The 15,492-nt window shown below is 38.7% G+C and overlaps 1 protein-coding gene across 4 annotated transcripts in view; it reads right to left on the bottom strand.

Annotated features, from left to right (window-relative positions):
* The window catches only part of LIFR (LIF receptor subunit alpha), an 89,601-nt gene that overhangs the window by 29,288 nt on the left and 44,821 nt on the right, over positions 1-15,492 (bottom strand). For all 4 annotated transcript variants that reach the window (XM_025167755.2, XM_025167754.2, XM_007429909.3 and 1 more), the window contains 6 exons: positions 14,637-14,797; positions 11,913-12,076; positions 8,558-8,735; positions 4,917-5,207; positions 3,204-3,333; positions 2,003-2,163 (listed from right to left, as the gene is read on the bottom strand). In XM_025167755.2, the coding sequence (XP_025023523.2) occupies positions 2,003-2,163; positions 3,204-3,333; positions 4,917-5,207; positions 8,558-8,735; positions 11,913-12,076; positions 14,637-14,797 (1,085 nt within the window). The remainder of the gene's footprint in view (positions 1-2,002; positions 2,164-3,203; positions 3,334-4,916; positions 5,208-8,557; positions 8,736-11,912; positions 12,077-14,636; positions 14,798-15,492) is intronic.

Below are 15,492 nucleotides of genomic sequence, written 5' to 3'. Positions count from 1 at the left end.
GGTAAATCATAGCAAGACCTGAAAGACCATATGAGGGATAAATTGTCATGGAGAAAATCTATGGGGTTGCTAGGAGTTGAAAATGGCTTGATGGCACATAATCAATCAATCAATCAATCCTCTTCAGCCCTGAATGTGCAGGTATGGGCACAAGCTCCTTATTTTTCATTTGCACCAAGTATCTTCTCTGGTCTTGCAGAGTAGACACGGAGTAAGCCCAGGTGCCTTTCCTCCAGCTCACAGAGTGGTATTAACCTGCTGTTCCTCTCCGCGTGGCCACAGCTCAGAGTTCTCCCTGCTGCATAGGCATGCCACACATCTCTGCCCTACCCCTCTAACTCCAGCCTTAGAAATAAAGATCTGGATACATGCCAGCCTTAAGCTCAGAGCACCTGTGCAAAGAGAAGCCCTTTTTGCTTCTGCTGCCACCTGCATAAAGGGACAGAGCTCATCCCACTGCACACCTGATTGACTTAAAAATCCAAATCTCAGCTTTCTACGACAAGTGGGCAATTGGTGCTAAGATCTAGACCAGAAGTAGTGGGGATGAGGACCAAAAAGCAGATGCAGATACATCATATATACAGTTGAGTTTGCAGAGAGCGCTTAATTTTCTTTGTCTATGATATACCCATTCAAGGACAAACTGCACTTTCTGTGTCCATTTCCCAGCGCAAAATGGCAAGAAACTACTGTGTCAGTTTTAAACAATCATAAAGAAGACTTTGAGAACTGCAAGAAGGAAAGTCAGTGAAGGCACACAGCCCAAGGGCATGCAGCCGATTCCTGCTTTATAGCATCACTTCAAATTGACAGCTGCTATGGCACATAGCAGAGATACCTTTAAATTTTCTTCTCCTGCAAGCAGCTTTCTCAGGGTACTTTAGAGAAGTGTTTCTCAACCTCAGCAACTTTAAGAGGTGTGGACTTCAACTCCCAGAATTCCTCAGCCAGTGGCTGGCTGGGGAATTGTGGGAGTTCAAGTCCACACAACTTAAAGTTGCTGAGGTTGAAAATACTACTCTAGGAACAGGGAAATCCCCATATTTTTTTAATCCATCAAAGCCTGACTTCCCTTGGACAAAGATAAAGATGATTAAGAGCTAATGGCAGCAACTGAACATAGTGGTTAACAAGTAAGACTTGAACTGGGAAGATGCTGTTCAAGTTTGCATGGCCACTTGCCCATGGAGCCCTCTGGCTGACCTTGGTCCAGTCACCCTGTCTCAGCCTAAGCTATCTAACAGCCCTGGGCTGTTGCAGTGGGAAAAACAGGAGCCATCCACGGGTGACAGGAAAATAAGAAATTTGTTAGATTTCTATCCCGCCTTTCATACAGGAAAACACTGTAGAACACTGAGCTGAAGATAGAATACACAGTACTGCCTCCTATTTTTCCCAACAACAACCCTGTGAGGTAAATGGGGTGAGAGACAATGAATGGCTCAGAGTCACCCAGGGGGCTTCCACAGCTGGGTCTCCCCATTCCTAAATTCAACACTTTATCCCTTAAACCACACACACAAACACACACACAGAGAAAGGAATAATTTGATGTGCCCTATCAATGGAATACATCTTTTCCATAGCAGATACATAGAACTTTGATTAATGAGTATTAACTTCAAATTGAAAAAAAAAAAATTCTTCGCCATGGCATATTCTCTGGAATATTCTGCCCCCGGAGGTGAGATTGGCCCCCTCACTCCTGGCCTTCCGGAGGGCTTTGAAGACCTGGTTCTGCCACTTGGCCTGGGGTGGGGAGGGAATACTTCAAGCGTGGGGATGGCTAGCCCCATAGAGCCTGCTCTCTTCAGCCCCAGATCCTTCATCATCTTCTTGGACTCTCTCTTTTTTAGTAATGTTTTTACATTTTTATGTTTTATGTATTTATATGTATTTGTGGTTTTAATGTTTTGTGTGAACCGCCCACAGTCCCCCATTGGGGGGAGATGGGCGGGGAGAATTTTAATAAATAAATAAAATAACAGCAAACTCTCACCTCTGTGCCTAATATCAATTGAGAGGGAAGCTTCTGACTGGCCGAGATTATTGGAAGCGTGTAGTGTGAAGTGGTATTCTGTTTGATTCTTCAGGACCAGAAAGTCACACTGAGAAAATTTAGGACCTGCTTCTGCACATGAGATATTTTTCCAAGAGATTCTGAAAAGTTAAACAGTAAGTATGATCAAAAACAGACACAACATCTGATAGAAAAGGTAAGATAAATCACGGTCATGCGGTGATTTCAACAGGGAAATAACTTGACTCAAAGAACAGATGCCATTAAATAAACCATATATTGTTAGCCCTGTTTTCCTACCCCACATCAGTACTGCCATAAGTAGGGAGAGGAAATTGGCTTTGTGATAACCCTTCTTTCTGGCAATGGAGGCTTCAAAGGCAAAAAAAAAAAAAAAAAAGGAGGGGGAAATGCCTGCATAAGATGGCTAGAATCTTCAAAAGCTGGAGGAAACTTTAGTCTTTGAATCTGAAGTACCCCCCTGGGTAAAGGATTTTTCCCTCCCTCTACTTTTCCTTCCTCTACACAATCTCACCTCTATCCCACATCAATTACTTCTCTCACCATTTATCTTATCCTCAACAGATTGTGTGAATGTGTGAAGGAGCCACTAAGAACTGTAGAAAGGATATCAGGTCTTGGAAAAAGGTTATTTATTTATTAGATTTACAGCCTGTGTTTCCTATGTTTACTACATAATATCCCCTCCTCCTATTTTCCCTCAAAACCATCAGCCCTGAGAGAGAATGGCCCAAAAGACATTCAGTGAGTTTCCATGGCTGGGGGTAGACTGGGTCCCCTCACTCCTAGGTCAACTCCTTGACTCTATACTGGTTCACACTCCTATTAGGCCATCAGAGTAGTTACTCTGATGGCCCTAGAAAACCAAAAGGAGGACCTATGATGATATATGGCTATTTATAATTAGTAGCCCTCTGTAGACTTATCCCATTGTGTTAACCTACAATCTAGCCACTCATATTAAATAAATGGCAAGTTTATCTGAATAATCAGAATATTTCTGTCAACTGTGTCATTCATTCATTCATTCATTCATTCATTCATTCATTCATTCATTCATTCGATAGATAGATAGATAGATAGATAGATAGATAGATAGATAGATAGATAGATAGATAGATAGAGAAACTCCTGCCTGAAAAAATACATGAAAACATACCGTTCAAATAAGGTATATCTGGTTTGTCTTGAGCCATATAACAAGGTGGGCCTTCCCTCCTCCCATCTGCATGTTATTTCCTTATAATTTTGTGTTTCACAGCTTAAATTTTGTGGAACATCAGGAGGATCTATAACAACAAAGAGGAAAGAAGAACAGTTGCCTATATGTACATATTTGTTGAACACTTGTCTCATCTCAGCAATAACTCAGTAAGGTAATTATTAAAAAGGGATTCTTCTTCCATGATCTATTGTTACCACACACAATTCAGCTTACATGAAATGTGTGATGAATGATTACAATACTGATTAATAGAACTGACCACACCAAAACTATACAGCTCCGCAACCTCATTGGTTCTGCAGTGGAACCAATTATGTGGTGTTGTAGTAGAGACTCAGTCTGCTTCCTTTCAGATGTGCTTGGACTACAACTTACAGAATTACCAACCAGCATGGCAAAGAATGTGAAATTCTGGGAACTATAGTCTCAAGAAACATAGAGGGTTAGGGAGAAGATACATGCCGGTCAAGTTCAGGCTTTAAAGCCGATGAAGAAGTGCATCTAATAACATGGTGTCTCTATGCAAAGACATTCAGGGCCCAAATAATCACACAAACAAAAAGTCTCAGAAAGTGTGGCAGTTTCACACAACGTATTTGCACCACTTCCACTTCCCTCTGTAGACCAAAGAACCCAGGCCACCATTTATCTTTGGCAACAGTGCTGATTTACTTCCAGTTCAGGTGCAGTATAACAGAAACCACTCTAAAGCCAATTTTCAGCTCCAGCACTGAAGTTCTGCAGAACTCAGGGATGGCCATTTTTCCCCACTGGGGGGTGGAGTCTTGTCTATTCTTCCTCCTGGCTCCTGAACTTCAGCTGTCCTGGAAAATCTTGTAAGGGGAATGGTGGCTTCCTTGCTTTGTACATTTGTATGCAAGTCACTGGGTTGCTTGGGTTTTTAAAAATTTCTTTCCATTTATGTGTAGCAGTATGACGAATCCTCTGTGCCATCTTTGAGAATATATTTTCTTGGAGGGTGGGAGTACAAAGTGGCATCAAGAAGTGTCAAAAAAATGATCACTTTCCTAGATTTTCAGAAGAAAATCAAGCTCAAATCAAAAAAGCCACTGGCTTCCAGATTGGGATGGAGAATGAATGAGTTTCAGTAGGTAAAGCTGGCATGCCAAACATATCTGGAAATTGTGGCCATTGCTAGACAAGTTTCCATTGATTCATTTAATTCTACATACTTAGCAGTTCAGGGCCAAACTATCTAAAGGAATTTTTACTCCTATATCTAGATCTATATCTGCCACAATCTTTTGGTCATCTTCACTGGTCCCCTTCAACGCCTTTGCTAAATGAAGAAAGGTCTTCTCCGTTGTAGAGGTCCACTAAGAAGGAAATGATTTTAAAAGAAGCATGTTTGGGGTCTACACTGCTCTGTTTTCAATAACAGGAGTTTCATTTTTCTCAATTATTTCAGATTTTGGGAGTTGCGTTTTGAAATGTAAGGCATATATTATACAGAGAAAGCAGCTTTTATGTATTTTATTTTATTTTATTTCATTTCATTTCATTTCTCATTTTATTATTTTTACCAGCTTTCATTATCTTCGTAATCCACCCAAATTATTTACACACATGTGCACACACACACAGAATAAGTAAACCATAAAATATAAGGAAGAAATGAATACTTACAGCCCACAAATAAAACTGTTCCAGCATAGGGAGGAGGGTATGTTCCTGGCCTATCCATTATACACCAGGCATTAAATCCAGAATTAACTTCAGTACTAACATTTTGCACAAAGAGTAACTTGCTCCACTTGGTGAGAGGGGCAGTCTCACACTGCAGAAAGTCACATGAACCATAATCAAAGACCATAACAGTGTCTTCAGCTTTGTGTATACAGCAGAAAGTCACATTGGAACCTGCTGCCACCACTTTATCTAATGGGTACATTTTTGTGACGTTGCCTGTATCATATCCTGTAACAGAAAAGACAGGAGTCAGGAAGGACGGAATTGGCAACATTTGATCACCCAGTGGAACAGCTGCACACCACAACATATTTACAGGCTCAACCTCTGGGGTAGTGTTCCTCAACCGTGGCAACTGTAAGACATGTGGACTTCAACTGGCTGGGGCATTCTGGGAGTTGAAGTCCATATGTCTTAGAGTTGCCTAGGTTGAGGAACACTGCCCTGGGGAATTATAGCCACTAAACAATCTCCATCACAATGAATGGGAAGCACAACAGAACACAGATGCCATTGAGAAGGTACAGTTAACAGACAACTAAATGACTCATTGTGAAAAAACTCAGACTCTAGAAAAACAGAGGCACTGATTCTGGATGTGAAACCAACTAAACTCACAACATTTGTTTTACTATAGAGATTCCCAACATTTTTGCCCCACAGACACCCATATTGTTTTGAGAACATGTGATGAGCACTCTCACAAAATGCCAGAAGGTAAACTGATGAAATTATACCCATCGTTCCCTTTAACCTCTCAAGATGCCCTCTACTGCTTCAGCTTACAGTTGTAACGTTTCTGGGCAGGTGGACACATTTCTAAGCAGATCATTGGTTTGCAACACTACCATTTTTATGTTCTCAGAATGTCTCTAGGTATGTGCGGGGTCCATTAGTATTCTTGGAAATTGAGAAGATGCTTGAAACTGGCATGTTACTTTACAGCATCTCTCTCTCTCTCTCTCTTTAAATTAAAATAACCTAAAACAACAACAGCAGCAGCAACCCAAAATAAAATCAGAGGGAGCATGGAGCTGACAGGCACCAAGGGAACCCACAGATGCCATACTGGGATCCAGGCTCAGCAATTCAATAAGGCAACAAAAACAGCTGCTGATTGTAACACCTGCTATGAATACATCTTGTAAACTATGGTCCATGGAGACTTCTGAACATCCAGAGGAGCCTCCAGGCACTGTAGGAAAACAGTGCTTATCTTTCAACCCAAACAGAATCACATAGGCATATGGCTATACTGCAAGAGAAGACAACTTGTGCCCCTCCAGTTTACTTCAATTCTTTGCATGCCTCACTATTGGTCATCCTTCTTCAGGCTACTGGGAGATAAGGCTTAGCAATAAGTTGAGGGCCACAGATCCTCTACTTCAGCAACGGTGCTTCTAGGGGGCCTGTGGGGTTGCTGCTGTTTGAGTGCCATATAAATGGACATTTAGGAAGAAAACTAACCAATATAGGCCCTCATTCTGTGTACACAATAGACACTGGATGCATTTGGGAAGTTCTTCAACCAAGAGCCCCTTCTACTGTTGCAACCAATATCTATAGCCTGCTGTCTATGATTCAGGATGTAATAAACAGCCATTGGTATTAGTAGCTATTGATTGATACCCCATAAATCAGCCCGAGTTCTTTTTCCCAAACATCCAAATTACTTGTCATTACCATGACTGCTAGCGGTGAATTCCACAGTTTAATTACATGTTGTGCCAAAAAGCATTTCCTTTTTTCAGTCCTGAGGTATCCCATCCCCACCCATGACTTATAGCACCTTCCAGAATCATCCAACTACTGGACAGCAGTCATGGGGATAGGCTTGTGTTGACTCCGCAGTGGGTGCGTGATGTTAAAAGATGTTCAAAGTGATTAGTGGGGAAATGACACAAATCTCTTCCATTGAGTTTTAGCAGAATATTTCAACTTCTACACTGTAAGAGAAGGACGAAAAACATCTCCCTATCTTTGTTTTCCATCCCATGCGTGATGTAGTTTCTCCTCTTACTCTCCTTCTTGTCAAGCTAATACAATCAATAAAAATAGCTTTACTACAGGTAGGTTGCAATTAGTGAGAGTTCAAATAATGCAACATTTGATTTAGTGCAGATTGTAAATTGATACCAGGTTGCATTTAATGAGTCCCAAAATTCAGTTAATGCAAGGTTAGTGCACGTGCAATTGAGGCTAGTGCACGTGCTGTTGTGGTTGCGGTTTTCGATGCTGCTAATCTTCGTGTGCAAAATGGAAAAAAGGAAGATTCTGTCAGAGGAAAACAGCGCAAGTTTTAAAAAGAAGAGACTTGTTATTACATTAGAGCAAACATTTGATGTAATTGAACAACATGAATGTGGTCATAGCAATGCTAAAATAGGACAAGGTTGGAATGTCTGAATCTACGGTAGAATTTTTTTGTTTTTATTTTGCTTTCTATAACTATTCTGGGACTTTGTTAACCATTAATTTAAATCACAAGTAGATTCTTTTTATTCTTTACTGTAGCATTTCATATGTATGTATGTATGTATGTATGTATGTATGTATATGTATACACACACACACACACACAAATTTATGTTTAAAATGTTTCATTGCCTATTTCCATCGAGCTGGAACCCATTACCCTATTTTCCATAGAAATTTCACTTCAAATAGTGCAAATCCAAATAACATGCCCATTTCATGGGATTCAATAACCACGCTAACCAAGACCTACCTGTATTCATCAGTTTTGCAGAACATTTTTCAGACAGGAATTCTGCAAAAAGGCTTTGCATGTATGTTTATTTTTTAAGTTTGTACTGCTTTTCTTGCCTGAATGGGTCAAGGCACCTTCCATAAATTTAAAATGCTTCCAACTTTTGAAATAAAGTATATACTACCAGGAACAAAAATGAACAGCTCTGGCATGATTCAGACATAGCAACAATGCAATGGATGAAGCAACAAACCTTATAGAATTACGGGTTATTGTTCCTTCTTACAACAAATATTTCTAATTTTCTTCTACTCCTATTGTTATATAACTAATGTGGTTATTCTACTGATGCAAAATGTATTGCCATTTGAAATCACTTCTTCCTAATATAATTTGGGTATCCCAGTTTAGTTTATTCATTGTTTCACTTCAGCCATATATTAGGCTTTTCTGATTTAGATTTGGATTATTCCAATCTTTTAAAAAAAGGATATATCTAACACATATAACACATACACCTAGTTATATTGCATGCTGTCAGAGTCTTCTAGTAAAAATTAGAATAGAATGTAAATCAGAATCTAAATGATTCTGGAATTACCTTTACTTCTGGCACAACATTTGAATCAGAACTTTAATAGTTCTCCCACATTTTCCTATTTCTAGCAATAGCAATATCAAAGATGGTTAAAATTCAATCTTTCACCTATTTAGAAAATAGCAACACACAGAGAAAAACTCTTGGTACAGGGGTGAGAAGAGAATGAGCCAGCTAGTTATTCATCTAATACCTTGATACACCATCAATGTTGCACATTTGATAATACTCTTCTTATTCCAAAATTTGGGCTCAACTGCCTCATCTTACCTGAAATATTTGCAAATGGGCTCCATTCACTCCACATTTTCCTTCCAGCAAAGTCTTTCTCGTGAAGGAAACAGCGGATCCTAATGTAGTGAGTAGTGCAATTAAAAGGCAGATCTGATGTCCATTCCCAATGAAGGAGTGTGTCATTGCTGGCAACTGATGTAGTGTTATAGGTCCCCTAAAAATGTAAAAGATTTGTTCCAAAAATATATTTACCAGAGTAACTAATCACAGCAGTGCTAATGTACAAGACCAGAATTTAGGCAAAAAGAAGAATCTATTAATGCTCATTGTATTCATGCAGATTTCCCCATCCTTTCTCACCCCTTACTGAGCATGGGGGGTGGCTAAAAGAATCATATTGCATTGGAAAAGTGATATTATTCCAGATGCTAAGGAACAGTTTTCGGAAATGTGTGATCTATCTGTTTTGGAAAAGGTAGTATTTTCTGCTAATCAAAGGGTGAAGCAATATGTATTACTATGGCAGAGATTGTGATATTTTACAATAATATTTTGTATTGATCATATTATAGTAGTATATGGAAGGTATCAGTAAACCAGTAACTACTGATAAGTATAATACATAAGATATTTTCTTCCCTTTTCTCTGTCTTAGTTTGAGATTTTTTCCCTAATCCTTTTCTTCTTTTTTGGGGTGTGTGTATGTGTGTTCTTTTTTTTTTTTTTTTTAAGTTTTGTTGTTGTTAATTATGTGGGGGGGGGTTAGTGTACTTAAGTTTTTTGTGAATTTTTTTCTTGTAATTTGTAAATAAAATGTATTAAATCATTTTTAAAAATTCCCCACCCCTCACCACTGAATGTCATTTTAAGATGGCTACCAAATACCAAACATTCCCTCCATCCCTTTTATTCTTGCAGGTTTCTGTGATATAGGTTAAGCTAAGAGATATGGAGACTTTAAAGAGGTTCTTTACTCCGTGACCCATCATGCTAAGCCATGGCTTGTTTTACTGTGGGTTGTGTGACAAATCCAGAATGACATGGTTCACGCATGTTATACAACAAATCTTGGTTAATAAATAATGGCGGTTTCATACATTGTTTTAAATCTAAAACCAGTTATGTCTTACTATTATATGTGAACTCAGGCAGTGAACTGCAGAGTTAAACAGGATCCCCTATTCCAGCACTTTAGCCCAACCTGACGACATGCAAATGTGCTGGATTATAATTTTCATATCCCCAGGCACCACAATGAAAGGTTCTGCTTGATGACAATGTCAGGAGTTATCATCATGACATCTGAAGGGCACAGGGCTGTGGAAGGCTGGTGCAATCACTGTACCATGGGTCTCCCTATAATTTTCCAATATTCCAAAGCTGCTCACTTTCCATTTCACTGGCTTGCAGGCTTATACCGGATCACAATATCTGTCTTGTAATTCCCTTGTTAACCTCTTGCCTTTTTATCATCAGCTTCTCTAATGATTAAGCTTGCTTTTATTGATGAACTAAATGACTCATCTTTAGTCACAGGTTGTTTTATTATGAAATGCGTCAAACACTAAATACTATTCAGTTCCCTAGGCTCCATTCTAGTATCTCTTGAGTAGATATCAAGCACGTTCAATATCCAACTTCTGATGGGCTGCCAATATGGTACAGAGGATAAAATACTGAACTACAAATTGGGGATTCAAATTTAACTAAATCAGTTAAGGTGGTGGACCTGGATTGGGGAGACCAGGTTCAAATCCAGTCTTAGCCATGGAAACTCATTGGATGACTTTGGGCGCTCTCTCTCTTTCACCTAGCCTACTTTGCAGGATTATTGTTGTGAGGATAAAATAAGGGAGACCTTCATGTAAGCCACCTTGTGTTCCTCAAATAAAAAGAGGATATAAATTCTACAAATAAACAGGTACATAAATAAGTGATCTTTGGTTTATAATTCTTAGCCTAAGCTATTTTAGTGATTGTGTAAGGATACTGTTTGGTGGAGAAGAACAAGACATGTTGTCATGAGCTCATGAGAGAGAACAGCAAAAAATTAATACAAATCAGTAATAATAGTGGAACTTTCAAGGGAAAATATCCAATGGAATAGCTTCTCAATGGCCCATAATTCATAAATCTCTAGTTAGTGGCATTGTATTTGTTATGAGAACCAGTGTGCTGTAGGGATTAAGGTGCTGGGGAGTGGGGAGCAGAAGACCCAGGTTCTAGACTACTTATAGGCACAGAAGCCAGTTGGGTGACATGGGCCAGTCACTCGCTCTCAGCCTTAGGCTCTCTGACAAGCCAGCTGGGGAAAAAAAGCCCTCATTGCATCATGCATGTATAGCTTCATGATGTGAATTAAAGACAGCACAGTGCAAAAACAAGCAGGCCTTGCAACTAAGTAGGACTACAACAGTGGCACTGAATATATTATCATCATTACAACTAAGGCAGTCACATCTTTCTGTTAGCAAATTATACTGAATAATTTCTGAGATTTGAACGACTCTGGGAGGTTTACAAAACAATTAAAATCAATTAAAATTACAAAATTACAACAACAAATAGAAAATAAAAAGACCCAAAATAATTGGCAATCACTCAGGGAACATCATTGAGGCGCTAGCCACCCCCAGGATTGGGTGAAGTTGTTATCCCCCCAAGTAAGCTGGCAGAGCCAGGTCTTCAATTCTTTCCAGAAGTCCGGTAGGGAAGGGGCCTGCCACACCTCTGGGGGGAGAATGTTCATGGATCATGTTAGATCAGTGCTTTTAAGCAAACCAACCTGTTCTATACTTTGGATCAGAACAGAGTTATCTTTCATGCTTTGCACTTCTCCAAAGATTGTGATACAAATCTTATAAATCAGGACATACCAAACAAAGAGTAGAAATTAAACTGATCTTCTCATTCTTCAATGGCTCACCTCTCTCAGTTTACCCTAACAGCCACCTTGTAAGGTAGATTGGCCCAAGAGAGATTGTCATTACTCGAGCTATGTCAGGTTTGATTCCAACTTTATTTAGTTGTAGTCTGTATTTGGTCAAAGTTAGATAATAGTTGCAAACTTCTGAGATTTTTAAAACATTTAATCAGGCAGAATAGCACTGTGATGAAAAGTTCTAAGGAACTCCAGTATTTTCAACTATTAAATAATCCTGGTTGATCTCATTGGGATATTATCTCTATGGATTTTTTCTCTCTCTCATGGTCAACATAGCTACCATTGCTTTTCAGAAGCGTAATCTGATTGTCTAGCTCAAGACGCTGCCCTTCAGTGTCTTTGATTACAACTGTCAGCTGGGAATGGGATTGATCATTCTCTATCACTAAAGAACATCAGGTTACACACATACCTAGAAATAGAGAGATGTAAAGAGAGACAACTTACTAGTGCTACTTCCTCCATAGGATCTTTACGTAGAATCTGGATTTGCCAAGTAGAATCAATTTCGTATGGAAGGACTGATCCACCATCATACCATTCCAGAATCACTCTGTCAGCTAAAAAATCTGGAGTCAGTCTATGAATATGAGGCATCTGAGGAACAAGGGCTGGGTGGAAGAGAAAAAGGTAACCAGAATCAGAACTACTGAATGTCAATAGGTGCTCTAAAGAGATGCTCTCTTTCCTAGTGATGCAGTCACTCATCTGCTTTTCTCCTACTGCAGGGAGTTTCTCAAAATCTAGTGAAAATAACTATTCCACCAAACTGTTTCTTTTAGTTTCTCCTGAATGCACCCAGTTCTTTACATATATTGATTCAATACTGATTTCATCAAAGGTGAATTTGTAACATGAAAAGCATGACAAGTAACTGACAACATTGTCATTGATGAGTGTAAAGGACTCAAAACAAAATATTATCTTGCCAGAATCTTATATGAATTTCCATAAGCAGAATAAGCTCACTACTCATAATAAGTAGTACATGAGCAGCAATCATGTATGAGTCTAAAAGGCAATCTATTTTTACAGAGAGAAAATATAGCTACGTATACTGAGAAAAGACTGCCTGCAATATTATTGATGCATTAATATTCCACCTTCTTAAGAGAGAAGGAACCCAGTTTGAACCGATAGATTTATTTATTCAATTTATATAGCCACCCATCTCACAATAGTGACAACATTTAAAAACAATGCAACATAATATAAAACATAAACAGCAGCCGAGGAGCCAAGCAATTCTAGACAAATAACCACACCACATGCTCTAACACTCCATGCTGCTGTATCAACAGACCAAGTTTGGTTTCTGATAGCTTGACTAAGAAAGAATCCAAGATTCTGGAGAGCCAATGGAGTCAGAGTATTGGTTAGATGACCCTTCCCCAATCTGTTGCCCTCCAGAAACGGTGTAGCAATGCTCTCTAGTAGCTCTGGTAGTCATGGTTGCAAAATGTCAGGAAGGCTCCAGAGGTTGAAGGCAGAATGGGGGTGAACAAATTATCTACAAGGCAGCTCCCTCTGGTTCTTATGAGATTATAATGCTGTAGCCTCCGCCCTTTGGAATATCTTGCCCCTGGAGGTGAGATTGCCCCCCTCACTCCTGGCCTTCCAGAGGCATTTGAAGACCTGGCTCTGCCATCTGGCCTGGGGTGGGGAGGGAAGACATCAAGTGTGGGGTTGGCTAGCTCCTTAGAGGCCTGGCGTCTGCTGCTCTGAACCATTGGTCTCTTGGACTCTTTCTTTTCTAGTAATTCTTTTGTACAGGTTTTAGGTTTTATGGAATTGTATATTTATTTATTGTTTTAATGATTTGTGAGCTGCCCAGAGTCCCCCATTAGGGGGAGATGGGCAGGTATAAATTTAATAAATAAATAATTGGAGAAGGCCTTTTTTTTTTTTTTTTTTACTAGGATGAACAGGGTGAAATTAAACCTTATTAAATGTCATAGGTTTCAACAGAAGAAAGAGTTAAATGTATGTTTTAAAATAATTCATGGGATTCACAAATGACTTTTAGCTTTGGTTAGACTGCACTCAAAGATCATAACTCTAGTCAGGGCTTCACAGTGGACACTTGAATTCAAGAGTTATGCTCTCCTGAAAAAAAATGTACATTGAATCTTACTGTTTTAAACTGCAGGAGAGTTTCATATTCTCACAAAATTGGATGGTTTCCAAAGGCATAAACAGTGACCAGGTTATTATGAAATATTGTGGGAAATTACTGTCTGGCTGAATTCCAAAATAAAACATCATCTCTAATCTATCATCTACCACTGTATTCTTAAAATGGAGAAAACTCCCTTTCCATTTCTAAACAAGAATGACAAGAGGAATTTATACCGAAAACCAAAGCTTCCAAAGCTTGAAAGTAGAGTATGTGTGTTCTGAGAGATGTCAGTACACATGTCCCCATAGAAATCATACAACGTACAATGTAGAAATTATAATAAATAATTTCGTTTATGCATCACCTTAGTTGTCCTGTCTGTATAACATACAGAAAGAACCAGATGACCAGGAATATATTTCTGGTAGAGGTTGTTATTGGACAAAAGAAGTCTCACCTAGTGTCCTGAACCTCTGGAGAAGGCTTTATGCCAGGAGTCAAAACACGTAACACCTAGCATACAGCTGCCCTGATGAGGCAGCGGAGAAAGCATGTGAGATTTCAAGCAAGATCTGGACCCATGGATTAGAAGGGCCTTAACCTCTCTTTCCAACCATTTATCTCCAGATTACTCTAAACCAAAGTTTTAAAAAGTGACTAACTTCACTGGAAATATTTTTCTTTTATTAATGTGCATCAGGAGAAAAGGGAGAGGAAAAATGAGCTGAATTGGTGCAATAGAGGCTGATGAGTTCCCAGTCTAAACCCAATCATCCCAAATTGAACTAGTACAATTTCTCTGTATTTATTAGAACCTTCAGGACAAACTGCACCTTACGGGTTATATAAAACATACTTTGATCTAGAAAAGGAAGTACATGGAGAATTCTGTGTGGTGCTTTATTTCAGACTGCATTAAAATAAGAGCATAAAATTTTTAAGGGAAAACATGTTAAGCCTGAAGCTCACCTGGACTGATTCTTATCATCACTCCAAATACAGCCGCTGAATTCCAAACAATCTAGCCTTGAATAAAGAAAAGGTATACTTACAAACATCTTTCTCAGACAGCAGAAATGTTTTTCTAGCTAGGGTTTTCTCCACTTCTGCAGATGAATTTAAGGTGATTATCTCAATCCGCATATAGTCAAATACAATTAATGCAAATGTTGCCTGTTTTTCCTTAGTAAATGAACATCCTGGATTGGGGAAACTGCAGAAAAAGATAATTCAGCTTAGCCATTGGAGATTGACTGAAAGCAAATCATTTTAAATTATGAGAGAACGGCAATCCCAAAGGACAGAGGAGTTCACAATATCTTGGTATTGTATATTGAAATTTCCATGTCAGGTCAAATTAACTAAATAATTTAATTTAGCAGTATATTCTAAAACCATGGGCTAAAAAGCACTGAAAAGGCTCTCCAGAGAACACAGGGCATTTTATTTTTTTGTTTTGGTGCTCCTCATATGCATGTATGACAAGAAGGCCAAAGTTACAAAACATATATTTTATACATGCAACAGACTCACTGGTTATTAAATGCATCAAGTATTTGCAAGGTGTATTTAACAAAGTAATAACAACGTGGAGTAGAAATGGACTGAAATGGGTGGAAAAAATGAAAAACTGAGCAAAACTACAACTTCATCCCTAAACATAAATATCTGGATCCATTTCTATGATACTCTGCAATTTTTTAAAAAAGTTGAGTTAAAAAGTCTATTTCTTTCTGGGTATATTTTTCAAAAATACATATTTTATACATATTTTCCTGAAGATCCATATTTCTGATGCATTTTCACCTTATGTATATTTTCTTGAGCACCTTTGTATCCTAAATTCTAGAAATGTTAGCATTTATATATCAGCCCATGTACAGATTGAGAAAGTACAAACTGAAGGAA

This window comes from Python bivittatus, unplaced genomic scaffold, assembly GCF_059951505.1.
Source record: "Python bivittatus isolate LINGU-HERP-01145 unplaced genomic scaffold, Pbiv_v1 ctg000570_np1212, whole genome shotgun sequence".
Classification (NCBI taxonomy): Eukaryota; Metazoa; Chordata; class Lepidosauria; order Squamata; family Pythonidae; genus Python; species Python bivittatus.
The sequence above is the reverse complement of the archived record's forward strand: the minus strand, read 5'-3'. Positions and strand labels throughout refer to the sequence as shown.